Source organism: Acomys minous (genome assembly GCF_964271855.1).
Source record: "Acomys minous genome assembly, chromosome: 10".
Lineage (NCBI taxonomy): Eukaryota > Metazoa > Chordata > Mammalia > Rodentia > Muridae > Acomys > Acomys minous.
This window is the reverse complement of record NC_140491.1, coordinates 33149318-33162734: the sequence shown is the minus strand read 5'-3', so window position 1 is coordinate 33162734 and position 13417 is coordinate 33149318. Positions and strand designations below refer to the sequence as shown.

Genomic DNA, 13417 nt, shown 5'->3' with positions numbered 1-13417 from the left:
GTGCCCATCATGCCCCACCATGTGTGTAACACCTACTTTAGCAAGCTTGGATGCTGCCTGATGTCTACTTAGGAACTGGAGAGGAGATTCTAAGACAGCTAGAGCCATAGGTGCAAGATGGCCACTCCAGCTTGCCTACAACCCCCAGTGCCTATCTAGGGCCCCCAGTACCTGTCTAGGGCCACAGGGCTGTGGCTCTCAGGGATGCTCAGTATAATCTGCCCAACTTGAGGTATGCAAGCTATGCCCACAGGTAACCGGGGCTGAGAAAGCTTGCTGGGGGAAGTTGCCTAGGCTGTCTGATAAGGACACATTTCTGGGGATTCTGTGTACCTCAGGCTTGGAACAAGCAGCCAGTAAGGAGCAGGAGGCAAAGGGCCACAGGGTACTGTTGGGCTAAGCCTGCAAGATACACTGTGCTATGGGCCCAGGATGCCTGAGTAGAGGCCCTGGCACTGAGAAGCCAACTGCTCGGCTGGTATTGGGAGTTATTGTTCTGAGGCCGTTGGTCACAGCACTTGGCCCAGGTAGCAGTTCTCTCCTCTCTTTAGCTGCTATGTGGCACTGGATGGAGGAGACACCCTCTACCCTGTGTTGACATCCGTGGATTGGGGACAGTACTGTCCCCACCCTGAATCTTCAGTAGCAGGCTGAGAAGGAGCCCCCAGGGCCTTGCATATAGCAGCTCCTGTAAAGGACTCACAGATAGGAGTGGCTGGCAGTGTGGCCAGGCACCTGTGCCTGGGAGGCCTGGCCCTGACCTGCCCAAGTCATCCTGGAAGACTTCCTGGAAGAGGCTGAGGCTTGAGGGTGGTGTTGGCTCCAGGAATACAACAGCTGCCCAGCAGGGCAGGCAGAGCTGGGGCAGCAGGGTGGAGCCATGGGGTTGAAGGATGCAAGCGGGAGGCAGGGTTAATGATTGTTGGGTAGCCTTGACCCCACCTGCCCTGGCCACATTCCCTGGCTACTCTGCTCCTGCTGCCCCTCTCGCCTGCTCAAGAGGAGTCATGGGGCAACGGGCCTGGGCCCCTAGCCCCTGCTCCTTACCCAGGCCATGTCCCTTCCTGCTGCTCCTGATACTGCTGCTGGTGCCTCGGGGGGCCCAGCTCCAGGCTGACAGGGTGAGCACTGACCTTCTCCTTCCCAGTGTGGCTGAGGGCTCCCTGGGCTGCAGAGATGGGGTGAGGAGCTAGGTCCTGTGTGGTGGCCTGGTAGGGTGAAAGTTGTCCTTCACATAGAGAGGTAAGGTGCCGGGCTGAGCCGGTCTGGCGTGCCGGGGGCCTTAACTTACTGGGATCCTCTTGTTGCTGCCTGTGTAGCCCAGGCCCTGTGAATGGGGTCCCTGGGGCTTTGGTTGTATTTCACTGTTTGAAATGGGGTATGGGAGAGCTGTGAGTGCTTCCAGCTGTTCCCGTTCACCCCAGAACTGACCTCAGGGTTGAATCTCAATACCAGGTTGACTTGGTGGTAGGACGGGGGTTGTGACTCTAAGCTAGTGTGTTGAACTGCTCAGACTTGGGAGGAAAAGCCAGAGGAGGTCTTGGGGACATCCATTGTCTGTCCCTTGGACCTGCCCTAAGGCGGCTCAGGTCTGTGACTGATCTGATTGGTGGAGTCCAAGGGTGAAGGACTACCCCATTCCCACACCTTTGTGGCCCCTTTGGGCGCCTAGAACCACATGGAGATCCCAGAACCTAATGCCACAGCCACCTCCGTGACCCCCCGGGTCCCTGTGACCTTTGGGAACGTCAACACCTCAATAGCAAGTGCTCCAGAAGCAGAGGCAGAGACTGAGGGACCCCAAAGTGAGAGATACCTCCCTCCCACCAGCAGCAGCAGCCCCCCTGGAGGCCAAGGTAGGTCAGACACTGCAACTGGATGGCTGGGGTAGGGGTGGAGTACCTGGTGGGAACCGGCTGACCTCTGCCACTTCCATCCCTCGGCAGTGCTCACTGAGTCTGGGCAGCCGTGCAGGTTCCCTTTCCGCTATGGCGGTCGCATGCTGCACTCCTGTACCTCCGAAGGAAGTGCCTATAGGAAGTGGTGAGTCCCAGAGTGGGACAGGGGCTGAGGACCCCACCCCAGTTCCCATTGTGGACCCTGACAAGCCCTGCAGCTAGGGCTTAGTACCTAGTGGGTGGATCTAGTGGACAGGTGCTCCAGGGTGCCCAGGCAGGCATGGGTGGGGCTCTTGGCAAGAACTCCATGTCATCTTCAGACTTGCCCCTCCAGGTGTGCTACTACACACAACTATGACCGGGACCGGGCCTGGGGCTACTGTGCAGAGGCCACCCTGCCTGTGGAAGGCCCAGGTGGGTATATGGAAGGGCCAGCCTGAGCCCCCAGGAAGGGCTTTGACAGGGTGCTTGGGATGGAGGTATAGGGGTCAAAGTGCAGAATGGGGGTAGTGATGACCTGAGCAGGGAAGCCTGTACGGACTTGGAGGTTGTCTGTGAGTTTGCTCTCGGTGGTATCTAGAAACAAAAGAGCTATCAGCGCAAAGGGCAGCCTAGAGTGCTTTGCCCTGGCCTCTCTAGACCCTGGATGGCTTTGGTGGCCATTGGTGATACCAGGGCGCCCTCTTGTGGTGAGATCTATCCCTGTAGCCATACATGGTCCCTTGAACAGTCCAGAACCATGAAACTTGTGTGTGTGTGTTGCCCCAGGGTACACGGGAGGAAACCCTGTGGCTTGGCAGAGCATGTGTAGATGTTTAAGGTGTGCAATGCAGAGACCTGGGGTCTTTTCTCAGATGCCAGGTTGGGGGGGGCAGTTGTCATTGGAAGGTGGGAACTTGATCACCCAGCATCTAGGAAGGACAGTGTGAACAGTCACCAGAGGCCCCGTGGCAGGCAAGGGGGTATGGAGGGACTCCAAAGGCTTGCCACCACCCACCATGTCCCCTCCTACATGTACTCAGCTGTCCTTGATCCTTGTGCCTCTCGACCCTGCCTCAATGGGGGCACATGTTCCAGTACCCATGACCATGTGTCCTACCACTGCACTTGCCCTCTGGCCTTCACCGGCAAGGACTGTGGCACAGGTGAGTGGGCCTGGGGCGGGGCAGGAGTGGAGCCGTTCTGGGAGGCTGGGATAGCAGCTGCTGAGTCCAGGCTGGGGTGGGTGATACCTGCCTGGGGGAGGACCTGCATGGGTGCTGTGGGAGCACTGTGTGACTCACAGAGAAATGCTTTGATGATACACGCTACGAGTATTTTGAGGTGGGCGACCAATGGGTCCGTGTGAGTGAGGGACGTGTGGAGCAGTGCAGCTGTATCGAGGGCCAGGCCCAGTGTGAAGGCACCCACCACACAGGTATGTCATGGCTAGCCTCAGGGAGGCCTAGGTACCATGGTGTCTGGGGTGGTGAGCCATGTCCCCCACACAGGTGCTCCCCTTCCCACCCAACAACAAGGGCACAGGGAAAGAGCTCAGCTCTCTCCCTTCGATGAGTTCCTGGAGACCAGGTTTAGCTTCTGGACTCTCTCCTAGCTTGCTTGAGCAGCCCATGTCTGAATGGAGGGACCTGCCACCTGATTGTGGGCACAGGGACCAGTGTCTGTGCCTGTCCGTTGGGCTATGCTGGGCGGTTCTGCAACATTGGTGAGCCACTTTCCAGTTTTGTGCAGGGCAGCCCTGAGGAGTGGTGTCAGGAGGCCTTGCTGTGGCCTGGCCTCATGGCACCCACTGTGCCCACAGTTCCCGCTGAGCGCTGCATCCTGGGAAACGGTACAGAGTACCGTGGCGTGGCCAGCACTGCTGCTTCAGGCCTGAGCTGCCTGGCCTGGAACTCTGACCTGCTCTACCAGGAGCTGCACGTGGACTCAGTGGGTGCTGCTGCACTGCTTGGCCTGGGCCCGCATGCTTACTGCCGGTCAGCATCTAATGGCCACTATGCCCCATTCTGTGTAGGCAAAGGATTGGACAGAGTAACTCCCCAGACTCAGCAGGGGCCAACACTGCCAAGATGGCTGTTAGCCTCTGCGTCTTAGGAGCATGGGGGTCAGGTGTGTCCACCAGGGTCTGCAGAGCAAGCACACAGCTGTGCTGTTGGTGTGGGTGCCCATCCTGCTGGGTGTTAGGACCACCCTCCAGGGAGAGTGGTGGTGAGATTCCCTTGTCCGCCTCCAGGAACCCAGACAAGGACGAGAGGCCTTGGTGCTATGTGGTGAAGGACAACGCGCTGTCATGGGAGTATTGCCACCTGGCAGCCTGTGGTGCGGGCACCCTGAGAGGTTGGGGGCAGAGTAGGGGTGGTGCTCCCTGAGGACTCTCAGAAGGAGGTCGGTGGGGAGGGGGAGACTCAGTGGTGCCCTGTAGTTAGACTCTGAGGTGGTCAGTGATCAGAAGCCTGTGCCCCAAGGCTCTCATGCAGAGAATCTGGCCATGGTGGGTATACAGTGGGTCCCAGACTGTAGAAGAGACAGACATGATTCTTGACCAAGTGATCTGGTCTGGTCAAGGCCTGCAGCCTGTATTATACTCTCCCCATCTGTAGAGTAGGGAACAGAGGCTCCCAGGGTAACTGCTCAGAGCCTCAGGCTGATGACTTGGGCTATGGGTCCAGGTAGAACCCCTCTGGCTCTTCCCTGTCTCCAGGGAAACCTAAGGGTATGAACTGATGACCTCCACTCCCAGAATCCCTGGTCAGAGTCCATGCCCGGACCCCAGAGGTCCTGGCGACCCTACCTGAGTCGGTCCCATCTGCACGTCCCACCTGTGGCAAGAGGCACAAGAAGAGGACCTTTTTGAGGCCACGCATTATTGGTGGCTCATCATCTCTGCCTGGCTCACACCCCTGGCTGGCCGCCATCTACATTGGGAATAACTTCTGTGCTGGCAGCCTTGTCCACACCTGCTGGGTAGTGTCTGCAGCCCACTGCTTCTCCAACAGGTGGGTACACCGGCTGAGTCCCCAGGGCACTCTCCCCGCAACCATCTCGCCAGCCCTTCCCACATGTTCACCCTTCCATTCTGCCCACATCTACCCTTCCTCAGAGACCACCTACATGTCACATCCCATGGGCCCCCTACCTGTGGCACACGCTCCTACCCGGCACCTGCACACTTCCATCGCTCCCTCTGTTGGACATTTCTCCTGTTCCCTAACACACCTTTGGTCCCACTGTGGCCTGATGCTTGTGCTGGGCACTGGGGGTAGTCATGGAATATGGGCGTGGGGCATCTCTTGCAGCTACCTTGTACCTGTGCAAGGGGAGTGTGGGGTGTGGTCCTGCCATCTGCATAGACCCTGCTTCTCCCAGAACAGGGCAGTGGGTGGAAATAAGGTGACAGAGTTGTCGATGTGTCCCGTGTGCCACCCTGTGCCTGGGTCTAGGTGTTTGAGGGCCACTCGCCTGGGCATGGAATCAGGGGCTCAGTTACAACACCCTGGAGTAGCAGAATCTCCAGGGTCATTGCACAGCCAGGGAAACTGAGACTCAGCCAGTGAATGGGCTTTTAGGAGTGAGGGCCTGAGGTGAACTCAGGTCCCCACCCAGCAAGGCCGCAACCCCCCCCCCCAATACCAAGACTGACTGGACTGAATAGAAAAACCTCAGCAGTTCCTCCTAGCCCCACATCCTAGAGGTAAAGCAGTTGCCCTTGAGGACCCTACAGGCCAGGCCAGGCTGGGCCAGGGCCTCTTGTCAGATTAAATCTCCATCCATGTGGCCTGTTCTTAGAGTAGACCTCACCTGAGGGTCCCACTGGCTTATGATGTTGTCCGTGAGGATAGGGCACCTGGGCCAGGATCACTGTGGCCCCACCGCCCTTGTTGGTTTGTCTCTGCTGTCACACGGGTTAAAACCGTCTGTGCAGGCCTTTCTCAGGTCTGTGACCCTCTTGCTTGGCCATGACCAACAAGTACAGGAGCCAAGCTAGGGGAGACCCTATAGTGCCAAGGAGAGGCTGGGTCCCCACTCCTGCCAGCCTCCTGTGCAGTCCCCCCAGGGACAGCGTCACAGTGGTACTGGGACAGCACTTCTTCAACCGCACGACGGACGTGACGCAGACGTTCAGTATTGAGAAGTATGTGCCCTACACCCTGTACTCCGTGTTCAACCCCAGCAACCATGACCTTGGTGAGCTCAGGGCCTCGACAAGGTGGGGTTGTGGTTTGTGTGCCCCAAACCAGTACCCAGACATGGGTAGGAGCCAGGCAGACACAAGGGGGAAACGGAGGTCAAGGGGGAGGGGGCTGGAGAAATCTTGCTGCCCTTTCTCTGTGGTCTCTCAGGCCACCCACCAGCCATTTCCCATCTACCTATCTCCTGGGACGGCCTGCCCTGTAGTTCTGTCTAGTGGCGGCCTTCACTGCCCAGGCTGATCCCTGGCCTCTCTCCTGCCCAGTCTTGATCCGGCTGAAGAAGAAAGGGGACCGCTGTGCTGTTCGCTCCCAGTTTGTTCAGCCCATCTGCCTGCCAGAGGCAGGCAGCTCCTTCCCTACTGGACACAAGTGTCAGATTGCAGGCTGGGGCCACATGGATGAGAGTGAGTCGGAGGGAGTCCCCAGTGCCACCCCAGGGCTCTTGGCAGTGAGGCACTGAGCCTGCCCCGCCCTGAGAGTGCGGTACTCCACAGATGTGAGCGGCTATTCCAGCTCCCTGCGGGAGGCGCTGGTCCCCCTTGTTGCTGACCACAAGTGTAGCAGCCCTGAGGTATATGGTGCTGACATCAGCCCCAACATGCTCTGTGCCGGCTACTTTGATTGCAAGGCTGATGCTTGCCAGGTAAGCTACTGCCAGGTCACATGGGGTCTTACTGGAATTTTCTGGGCCCCTAGGGAGCTCCAGAGCTAACAGGGAGCCCAAGACAGAAAGTCCACCTCCCTTGGATCACTTGGCACCTCCTGGAGGGCATCCTTGCAGCAGAAGGAAAACTGCCTAAGTAGTCAAAAATAGGCCCAGCACCACACAGAGCCCAGATAAAGCCCTGCTGTTCAAGCAAGAGTTAGGGCCAGCCATATGAAATCAGACCTCAAAGGCTACAGTTCTCTGACTAGATTTCTCTTGTGAAGTCAGCAATCAATCAACCAATTATTCAATCAATCAGTCAGTTAATCAACCAATAGCTAATGTTTGTCAAGGGCATCATAAGCCAGGTCATGGTCATGGTTCCATGTCAACCTGTTTCAACATGGAGGAGCTGCTCTATACCCTTTAAACAGGTGAGGAAGCAGCCTCAGAGAGGTCAAGTCCCTTTTCTGAGGTGGCACAGGTGAGACACGGTAGAGTGGATTCTGGAGCAATCAGGGAGGGCGTCCTGGGGAAGGAGAGATGCTGTACTTGTTCTAAGAGATGGAGAGATGTATGCCCGGCCGTGAAGAGGCAGTTCAGGCAGTGGTGATGCTAGCGTGCTGGGCCCAAGAGTATCCGGTGTGTTCCTCATGGAGTAGGACCAGAGCTGTGTGCTGTGGAGTTGCAGAAGCTTTTCCAACAGTTTGGGGATAAGACACCTTCCTGGCCGATTAGGGGTCAGGAAGAGAAGCTGCACGTCTCAGAAAAGCCTGTCACCTGTCCCCAGGCAGTCAGCCCTGAAAATCCTCTGTCCTCAGGGAGCACCAGTGACTTTTGCTGGCTTATTGCTTCAGGACGTTCGCAGGGCTGGAGGTCCCAGTGCTTCTGTGTCAGGCTCTAGCTGCTGGTGCACGGGTGACTGAGCTGTGTCTCTGTTCCAGGGGGACTCGGGCGGGCCCTTGGCCTGTGAGAAGAATGGTGTCGCTTACCTCTATGGCATCATCAGCTGGGGTGATGGCTGTGGGCGGCTTAACAAGCCAGGAGTCTACACCCGTGTGTCCAATTATGTGGGCTGGATCAATGACCGCATACGACCATCCAAGCGACCTGCAGCTGCCTCCTGACCCCACCCACCACCACCAGTGGAGGCTACTCATAACACCCTTTCTATTACCAACAATAAAAATGTTTCCAAGGACCTGGCTTCACAGTGGCTACACCTCCAGCTGGATAGCCATTTGCATCCAGGCTCCGCAAGCTACGGCCTGGGCCTTCAGGGTAGAGGGTGTGGCTTCATGGGTGGGGCCTGAAGCCAGTGTAGCTCCCGAGTGTGGGTAGGAGCGTCAGCCTCCCAAGTCACAAAAATGTCCCCAGAGGGCCAGGTGGGATGACTCCTCTAGGCTGTACCCCAGACAGGTAAGTGGCCAGGGTCCAGGCACCCTAAGCATACCAGGGCAAGACACTGAAGCCAAGTCCAGTTCCCCATCAGCTGTAACAGCTCTGAAAGAGACCTGAGGAGCAGAGCCAGGTAACTGGCTACTGATGGTCCCACACACACAGGAGCCAGGCTTGCCTCCATCCATGCAGGACATGGAGCTAACTTATTCTGGAGAAGACAAGATGGGGCCAGAGACAGTGGGCAGTGTGGTGGGGGGAGCAGGGGACAAACTCTCCAAGTCTGTGAGCTGTGGAAAGAGTTGGGTATGTCTCAAGGGTCTCCGAAGTCTCTGGCATGAACATTCATCGCCAGCTGAGGAAGGGCACAGAAGTGTTGCAAAGCGAGTTGGGGGGCAGGCGAGGGAGAAAGGTTAGGATGGGGCAAAGGCCAGCTGTCTCTATGGGTACCCAAAGCTAGCACACTCAGACTGGGAGATGAGAGCCCATGGTTCCTGACCATGTGGCCTGAGTCGGGGCAGCAGATGGTACCTTGTTCAGTGTCTCCAGCCGGGACCAGGTTTCCCCATGCCTGTCCTCCTTGGCTAACCTGAGGTGCGCCTTACTCTCCCTCTGCAGCTTTGCCAACTATAGTCTGTTCCTCCCTCAGCAGCAGTCTCGCCATGCCACACATAGAGCCTGTTTGTTCAGTTCTGGGTGATGCTTTTGCCCCAACCCATCCAGAAGTCCTCAAATGCTCACTACCTACCCGTAAGCCCTTCCACTGCTACCTGGAGTACCAGAGGTTCTCTGTGGATGACCCTCGTCCCGTCATCCCACTCACATGACATCCTGTGAGACACTGAGGGGACTGGCCCAGCAGGACCCTCTCCCAATGCACTGTTCCTGGTCAGAAGGACCCTGACTCTGCCAGGCCCCTCAGCCCTTGGTCCTGGAGAGTTTAGAACTGCAGCCAGAAACCTATCTGGTCCAATCCAGACAAGACTGGTATCCTCTACCCAGACAGCCGGAGCCCAGTGGCCAGCTGCTTGTCATCGTTGGTCTACCAGTCCAGTTTGCTCCATGGAAGCACGGGGACAGCAAGTCCCTGGCTGTGTGACCTCCCAACATAGTGACCGTTAGGTCAACTAAGAGCCAGTGGGGGGGGGGCTGATTTCAGTGTTCCTCAATGACAATTGGGATGGACCCGAGCCCAGTGTGACTGCAGTCACCACAGAAAGAGAAGGTTGGGGTACAGGTTCTCACAGATGGGTGAATACATTTATACCCCGGGAGAAAATGAGCCTGTAAGCCAAGGAGAATGGCCCCCAGTGTGTGGACATGCTCCCTTCCATAACCATCTGAGGCTGCTGAGCCGTCTCTGGTCCCCTCATCTTGACTACATCTTGGGTTGGTCCTACCAGGGGACCAGCCCACAGGTGTAGGATGTGGCAGACACATTCTGCATCTGTTGCTTTTACTGTTTGGGATTTATTTATGTCTCTGTGTAGAATTATCCATCATTTTTCTTAAGTCCTTTAAATGGCTGTTCCATGAACTCATATAACAAGTTCTGGAACATTCTTCCTTTCTTCAAGATTCTCTGAGATTCTAGACATGATTGGGATGACATGGGTAGAATCTATATCTCACTTGGCCTGGAATTTCCTTTTAGGGTGATGTCTCATTATTCATGGTTTTAAATAGCTCCATAATCAGTTGGGGATATTATTTCTTCTGAAGCTTGTGTCCTCAAAGTTTAGACGTTAAGTCAACTGCATCATTTTCTTATAGCCATGACAATATGCCTGGTAGAAGCAAGTTAAGGAGAGAAGGAAGGATTCTGTAGTTTGGTGCACAGTTCGTCTCTACACAGTCCATCACGCCAGGAAGGTGTAGTGCCTGCCACACTTGTCCACAGTCGGGAAGCAGAGACGGTGATGTGACTCAACTTGTTCTCTCTCTTTCTTTTTAATTATTTTTTAAAATCATTTTTATGTGTATGTTTCCCCTGCATATATGTCTTAGCACCATGTATGTGCCTGGTGCCCTGAGAGGCCAGAAGACGGCATTGGATCCTCTGGAATTGGAGCTATGAGGGTTGTTGACCACCATATGGGTTCTGGAATTGAAACTGTATCTACTAGGAGAGCAGCTTGCACTCTTAACTGCTGAGCTATCTTTTCAGCCCCTCCTTTCTCCTTTTTATTCAGCCTAGAACCTCAGCCCATGGTGTAGTGCTGCCCACACTTAGGACAGTTGTAATCTTCAGGGTTCTCTAGAATGACAGAATTTACAGACTGAATATCTCTCATCTATAGGAAGGGATTTATTAGAATGACTTACAGGCTGTGGTCCAGCTAAGCTAACAATGGCTGCCTGTGAATAGAAAGTCTAAGGAACCAGTAGTTGCTCAGTCCCACAAGGCTGGATGTCTCAGCTGGTCTTCAGTGTACAGTGGAGTCAGAAGAAGTAGACTTGAACGCCAGTGAGGGAATGGATGTGCTAGCAAGGCCAGAGCAAAAGCTTCCACCTTCCATGACTTTATGTAGGCTTCCAGCAGAAGGTGTGGCTCAGATTAAAGGTGTATCTTCCTGCTGGATCAAAATCATGTGTCTTCCTGCCTTAAGACCCAAACTAGAAGTGGATCCACCCACTTCAGACCCAGCAAAAAATCCCTCACAGGTGTAATTCTGGATATAGTCAAGTTGACAATCAAGAATAGTCATTGCAAAGGTATTCCTTCCTTCCTCAGTTGAATTTCTCTGGAAATGGACTCACTGACATGACCAGAGGTGTATCTCCTGGGTGATTCCAAATCCAGTCAACAGTGACGATGAATCCTACATCAACTAAGAGCTGAAGAAACCAGCAGCAAATTTATCTAAGTCTCATTTTTATTACCACAGTGTTGTACATGGCTGTTTCAGTTCATTTCCTGTTGATATAGCTGAGCATTGAGACAAACTGTCCCAATTGCTTTCTGTGTTATGAGAAAACACCGACCAAAATCAACTTGGAAAGTAATAGATTTATTCCACTTGGCAGGTTGCTGTCCATCACTGAGATAACCCAGGTTAGGATCTCAAGACAGGAGAATGTAGCATGAACCATGGAGGACTTCTGCTTACTGGCTTGATCCACATGCTTGCTCAGCCTACTTTCTTATTTTGCTTGGGCACATCTGCCTAGGGTTGACACCACCCACTGTGGGCTGGGCCCTCCAGTACCAATTAGTGATTATGAAAACGCTCATAGACACAGTCACAAGCCAGTCTGAGCTGGGCAATTCTCCAGTTGAGGTTTCCTTTTCCCAAGCTGTCTCTAAGCTTGTGTCAAGTAGGCATCTGAGACCGATGATGACACTAGCTAAATTATAGGGACTAGGCTGGATGTTCAAGGCTGTGGTACTGGCACCTGCCAAGGCCTTGTGTAGCACTGTAACATGGGACAAGGCATCACATGGTGAGGCAGAGCAAGCTGCTGGCCCAGGTCTTTCCTCCTCTTATACAGAAAAGCAAGCAAGTAACAGAGACAAGGAAAGCAGAAGAAAAATAAAGTTCTCCTGGGCTACAAGACCTTTTAATTTGGACCACAATTTATACCTGGGACTCATTATTTATTTTCTCCTCTGTTCCTCAACCTCTCCTCAGCAACTAATTCCTTTAGCTAGTTGTTCAGACAATAGTTGGGTTCTCTTAACCAGCCTTTCACCACCTGCTCAATTCTCTCTACCACAGAACATCCTGCTTCTGCGTGCTAGGCTCATGTTCCCCTAGGGTTCCCATGGTGATTTGGGGATTTGGGCTTAATCCCTCCAGTGATCCCAGAGATACTCAGGTTTTGGTGTCTCCCCCCCCTCCCCCCAGTACTGGTTTTTTTTTCAGAAAGCCTTTTCTGTACCACAAGTGAACTCAGATCTCAGTGACATGAGACAATAGCCATTTATTTAGTTCACAGTGCTTAGGGCTGGGCTAAGCTCTGCAGGGTGGTTTTCCTGTACTGAACTGGGGTCTCCATAGTGTAGGCTATGGAATTATCAGCGGGTTGTAGGCTTGTATGCCTCAGGAATGGATGGCTGCTGGCTGGAACCCGGAGCGGGAGGACCATGATGAATCTCACCCTATCAGGCTTCGTTGGGCTTGTTTGCATGTCTGAGGCAATGCTCCAAACAGAAAAGTGGAGGTGAGTTTTCCTTTACCTTTCTTTAATCAAAGTAAGTCAGGTTTGGAGAGTGGAAAAGACTTCCGTCTCTTAGTATGATGGGGTGCATGGCCTCATGTTAATGGGGGTAGATGTAGGAAAGGACATTTTTTGAGGCATCATTTTGTGATGCTATAACTGAATACCTGAGACTGGATAATTTATGAAGAAGTTAATTTGTCTCACAGTTCTGGAGGCTTGAAATCCAGGAGTGTAGCGCTGGCATCTGCTAGGTGTCTGCTGAAGCAGTGTGCTGCAGTGTAATGTGGCATAGGACACCACAGGGTGAGACAAAGCTCCTTCTCTTCTTGTGAAGCCACTGATTCCATCAAGGGGTCCCCCTCCCATGATTACACTAATCCCTCCAACCTCACCTCCAATTAGCATTAACGTAGGAATTTGGTTTCTACAGTGTGATCGTAGGGGAGCACATTCAAACCCCAGCACAGCCGCAGTCTTATGCTGCTCCTGTGGTGTTAGTTGCCTCTGTTGCTGTTCCTCAATAGCAATCATTAGTTATCTGAACCAATTAGCTTATATAGAGTTGTTCTCGGGCTCACAGCGTTGGAGCTTTTAGCCCTCCATTGTCCTCATTTGCAGCAGATGTATACAACAAGGCAACGCTCTCACTCGAAGGCTAAGACACAAAAGAGGAAGAGGGACCTGACATAAAAGAGGAAGAGGGACCTGGGGTCCTACTGGTGCCTCCATGGCACTAAACTATTTGCTTAAAATAAAAATTAAATAAATAAAAAAATTGTTTGATTTTAAGAGGCTGGAAGTCCATAATCAAGGGGCTGTCGACTTCAGCCCCAGGTCCTTCCAGCTTGTAGACAGCTGCCTCTTTGATGAGTCCTTCTGTGGCTTTTCCTGTGTGCAGAGAAGGAGAGAACACTGTTTGGGATCTCTTTGTTATTTTATAAGGACACCTGTCCTATCAGATTAGGGGCCTCGAGTATGACCTCATTTACCGTAAATACTCTCTTAGAGGCGCCATTGGGGGGGGGGCGTGGAGGGGGCGGCGAGAAGGGAAGCTTAGGAGGGTATCCAGTCCATAATACCCTTCCTGTCATCATGTGACTAGTGACAGATGTTTGCATGAC

At 53.7% G+C, this 13417-nt stretch overlaps 1 protein-coding gene across 2 annotated transcripts; it reads left to right on the top strand.

Moving 5' to 3' along the window:
* The first annotated feature begins 915 nt into the window (after nucleotides 1-915).
* HGFAC (HGF activator) lies at nucleotides 916-7935 on the top strand. Of its 2 annotated transcripts, XM_084799833.1 has the most exons (14): nucleotides 920-1121; nucleotides 1673-1856; nucleotides 1947-2043; nucleotides 2233-2312; nucleotides 2921-3043; nucleotides 3184-3315; nucleotides 3493-3603; nucleotides 3700-3874; nucleotides 4132-4217; nucleotides 4639-4894; nucleotides 5944-6083; nucleotides 6352-6492; nucleotides 6583-6731; nucleotides 7679-7935. In XM_084799833.1, exons 1-14 carry the CDS (start codon nucleotides 1008-1010, stop codon nucleotides 7859-7861), a joined length of 1971 nt encoding a protein of 656 aa, XP_084655959.1. In that variant the 5' UTR covers nucleotides 920-1007; the 3' UTR covers nucleotides 7862-7935. The 2 variants fall into 2 exon arrangements, with proteins under 2 accessions (XP_084655958.1, XP_084655959.1); XM_084799832.1 differs by having other exon boundaries at nucleotides 916-1121; nucleotides 3493-3874.
* The last annotated feature ends 5482 nt before the right edge of the window (nucleotides 7936-13417 follow it).

Coding starts and splice junctions, on each gene's coding strand:
- HGFAC (XM_084799832.1), top strand. CDS start 1,008: ATGGGGCAACGGGCCTGGGCCCCTAGCCCCTGCTCCTTACCCAGGCCA. Junction 3,044..3,183: donor CGGCAAGGACTGTGGCACAG/GTGAGTGGGCCT, acceptor TGTGACTCACAG/AGAAATGCTTTGATGATACA. Junction 6,084..6,351: donor CCCCAGCAACCATGACCTTG/GTGAGCTCAGGG, acceptor TCTCCTGCCCAG/TCTTGATCCGGCTGAAGAAG.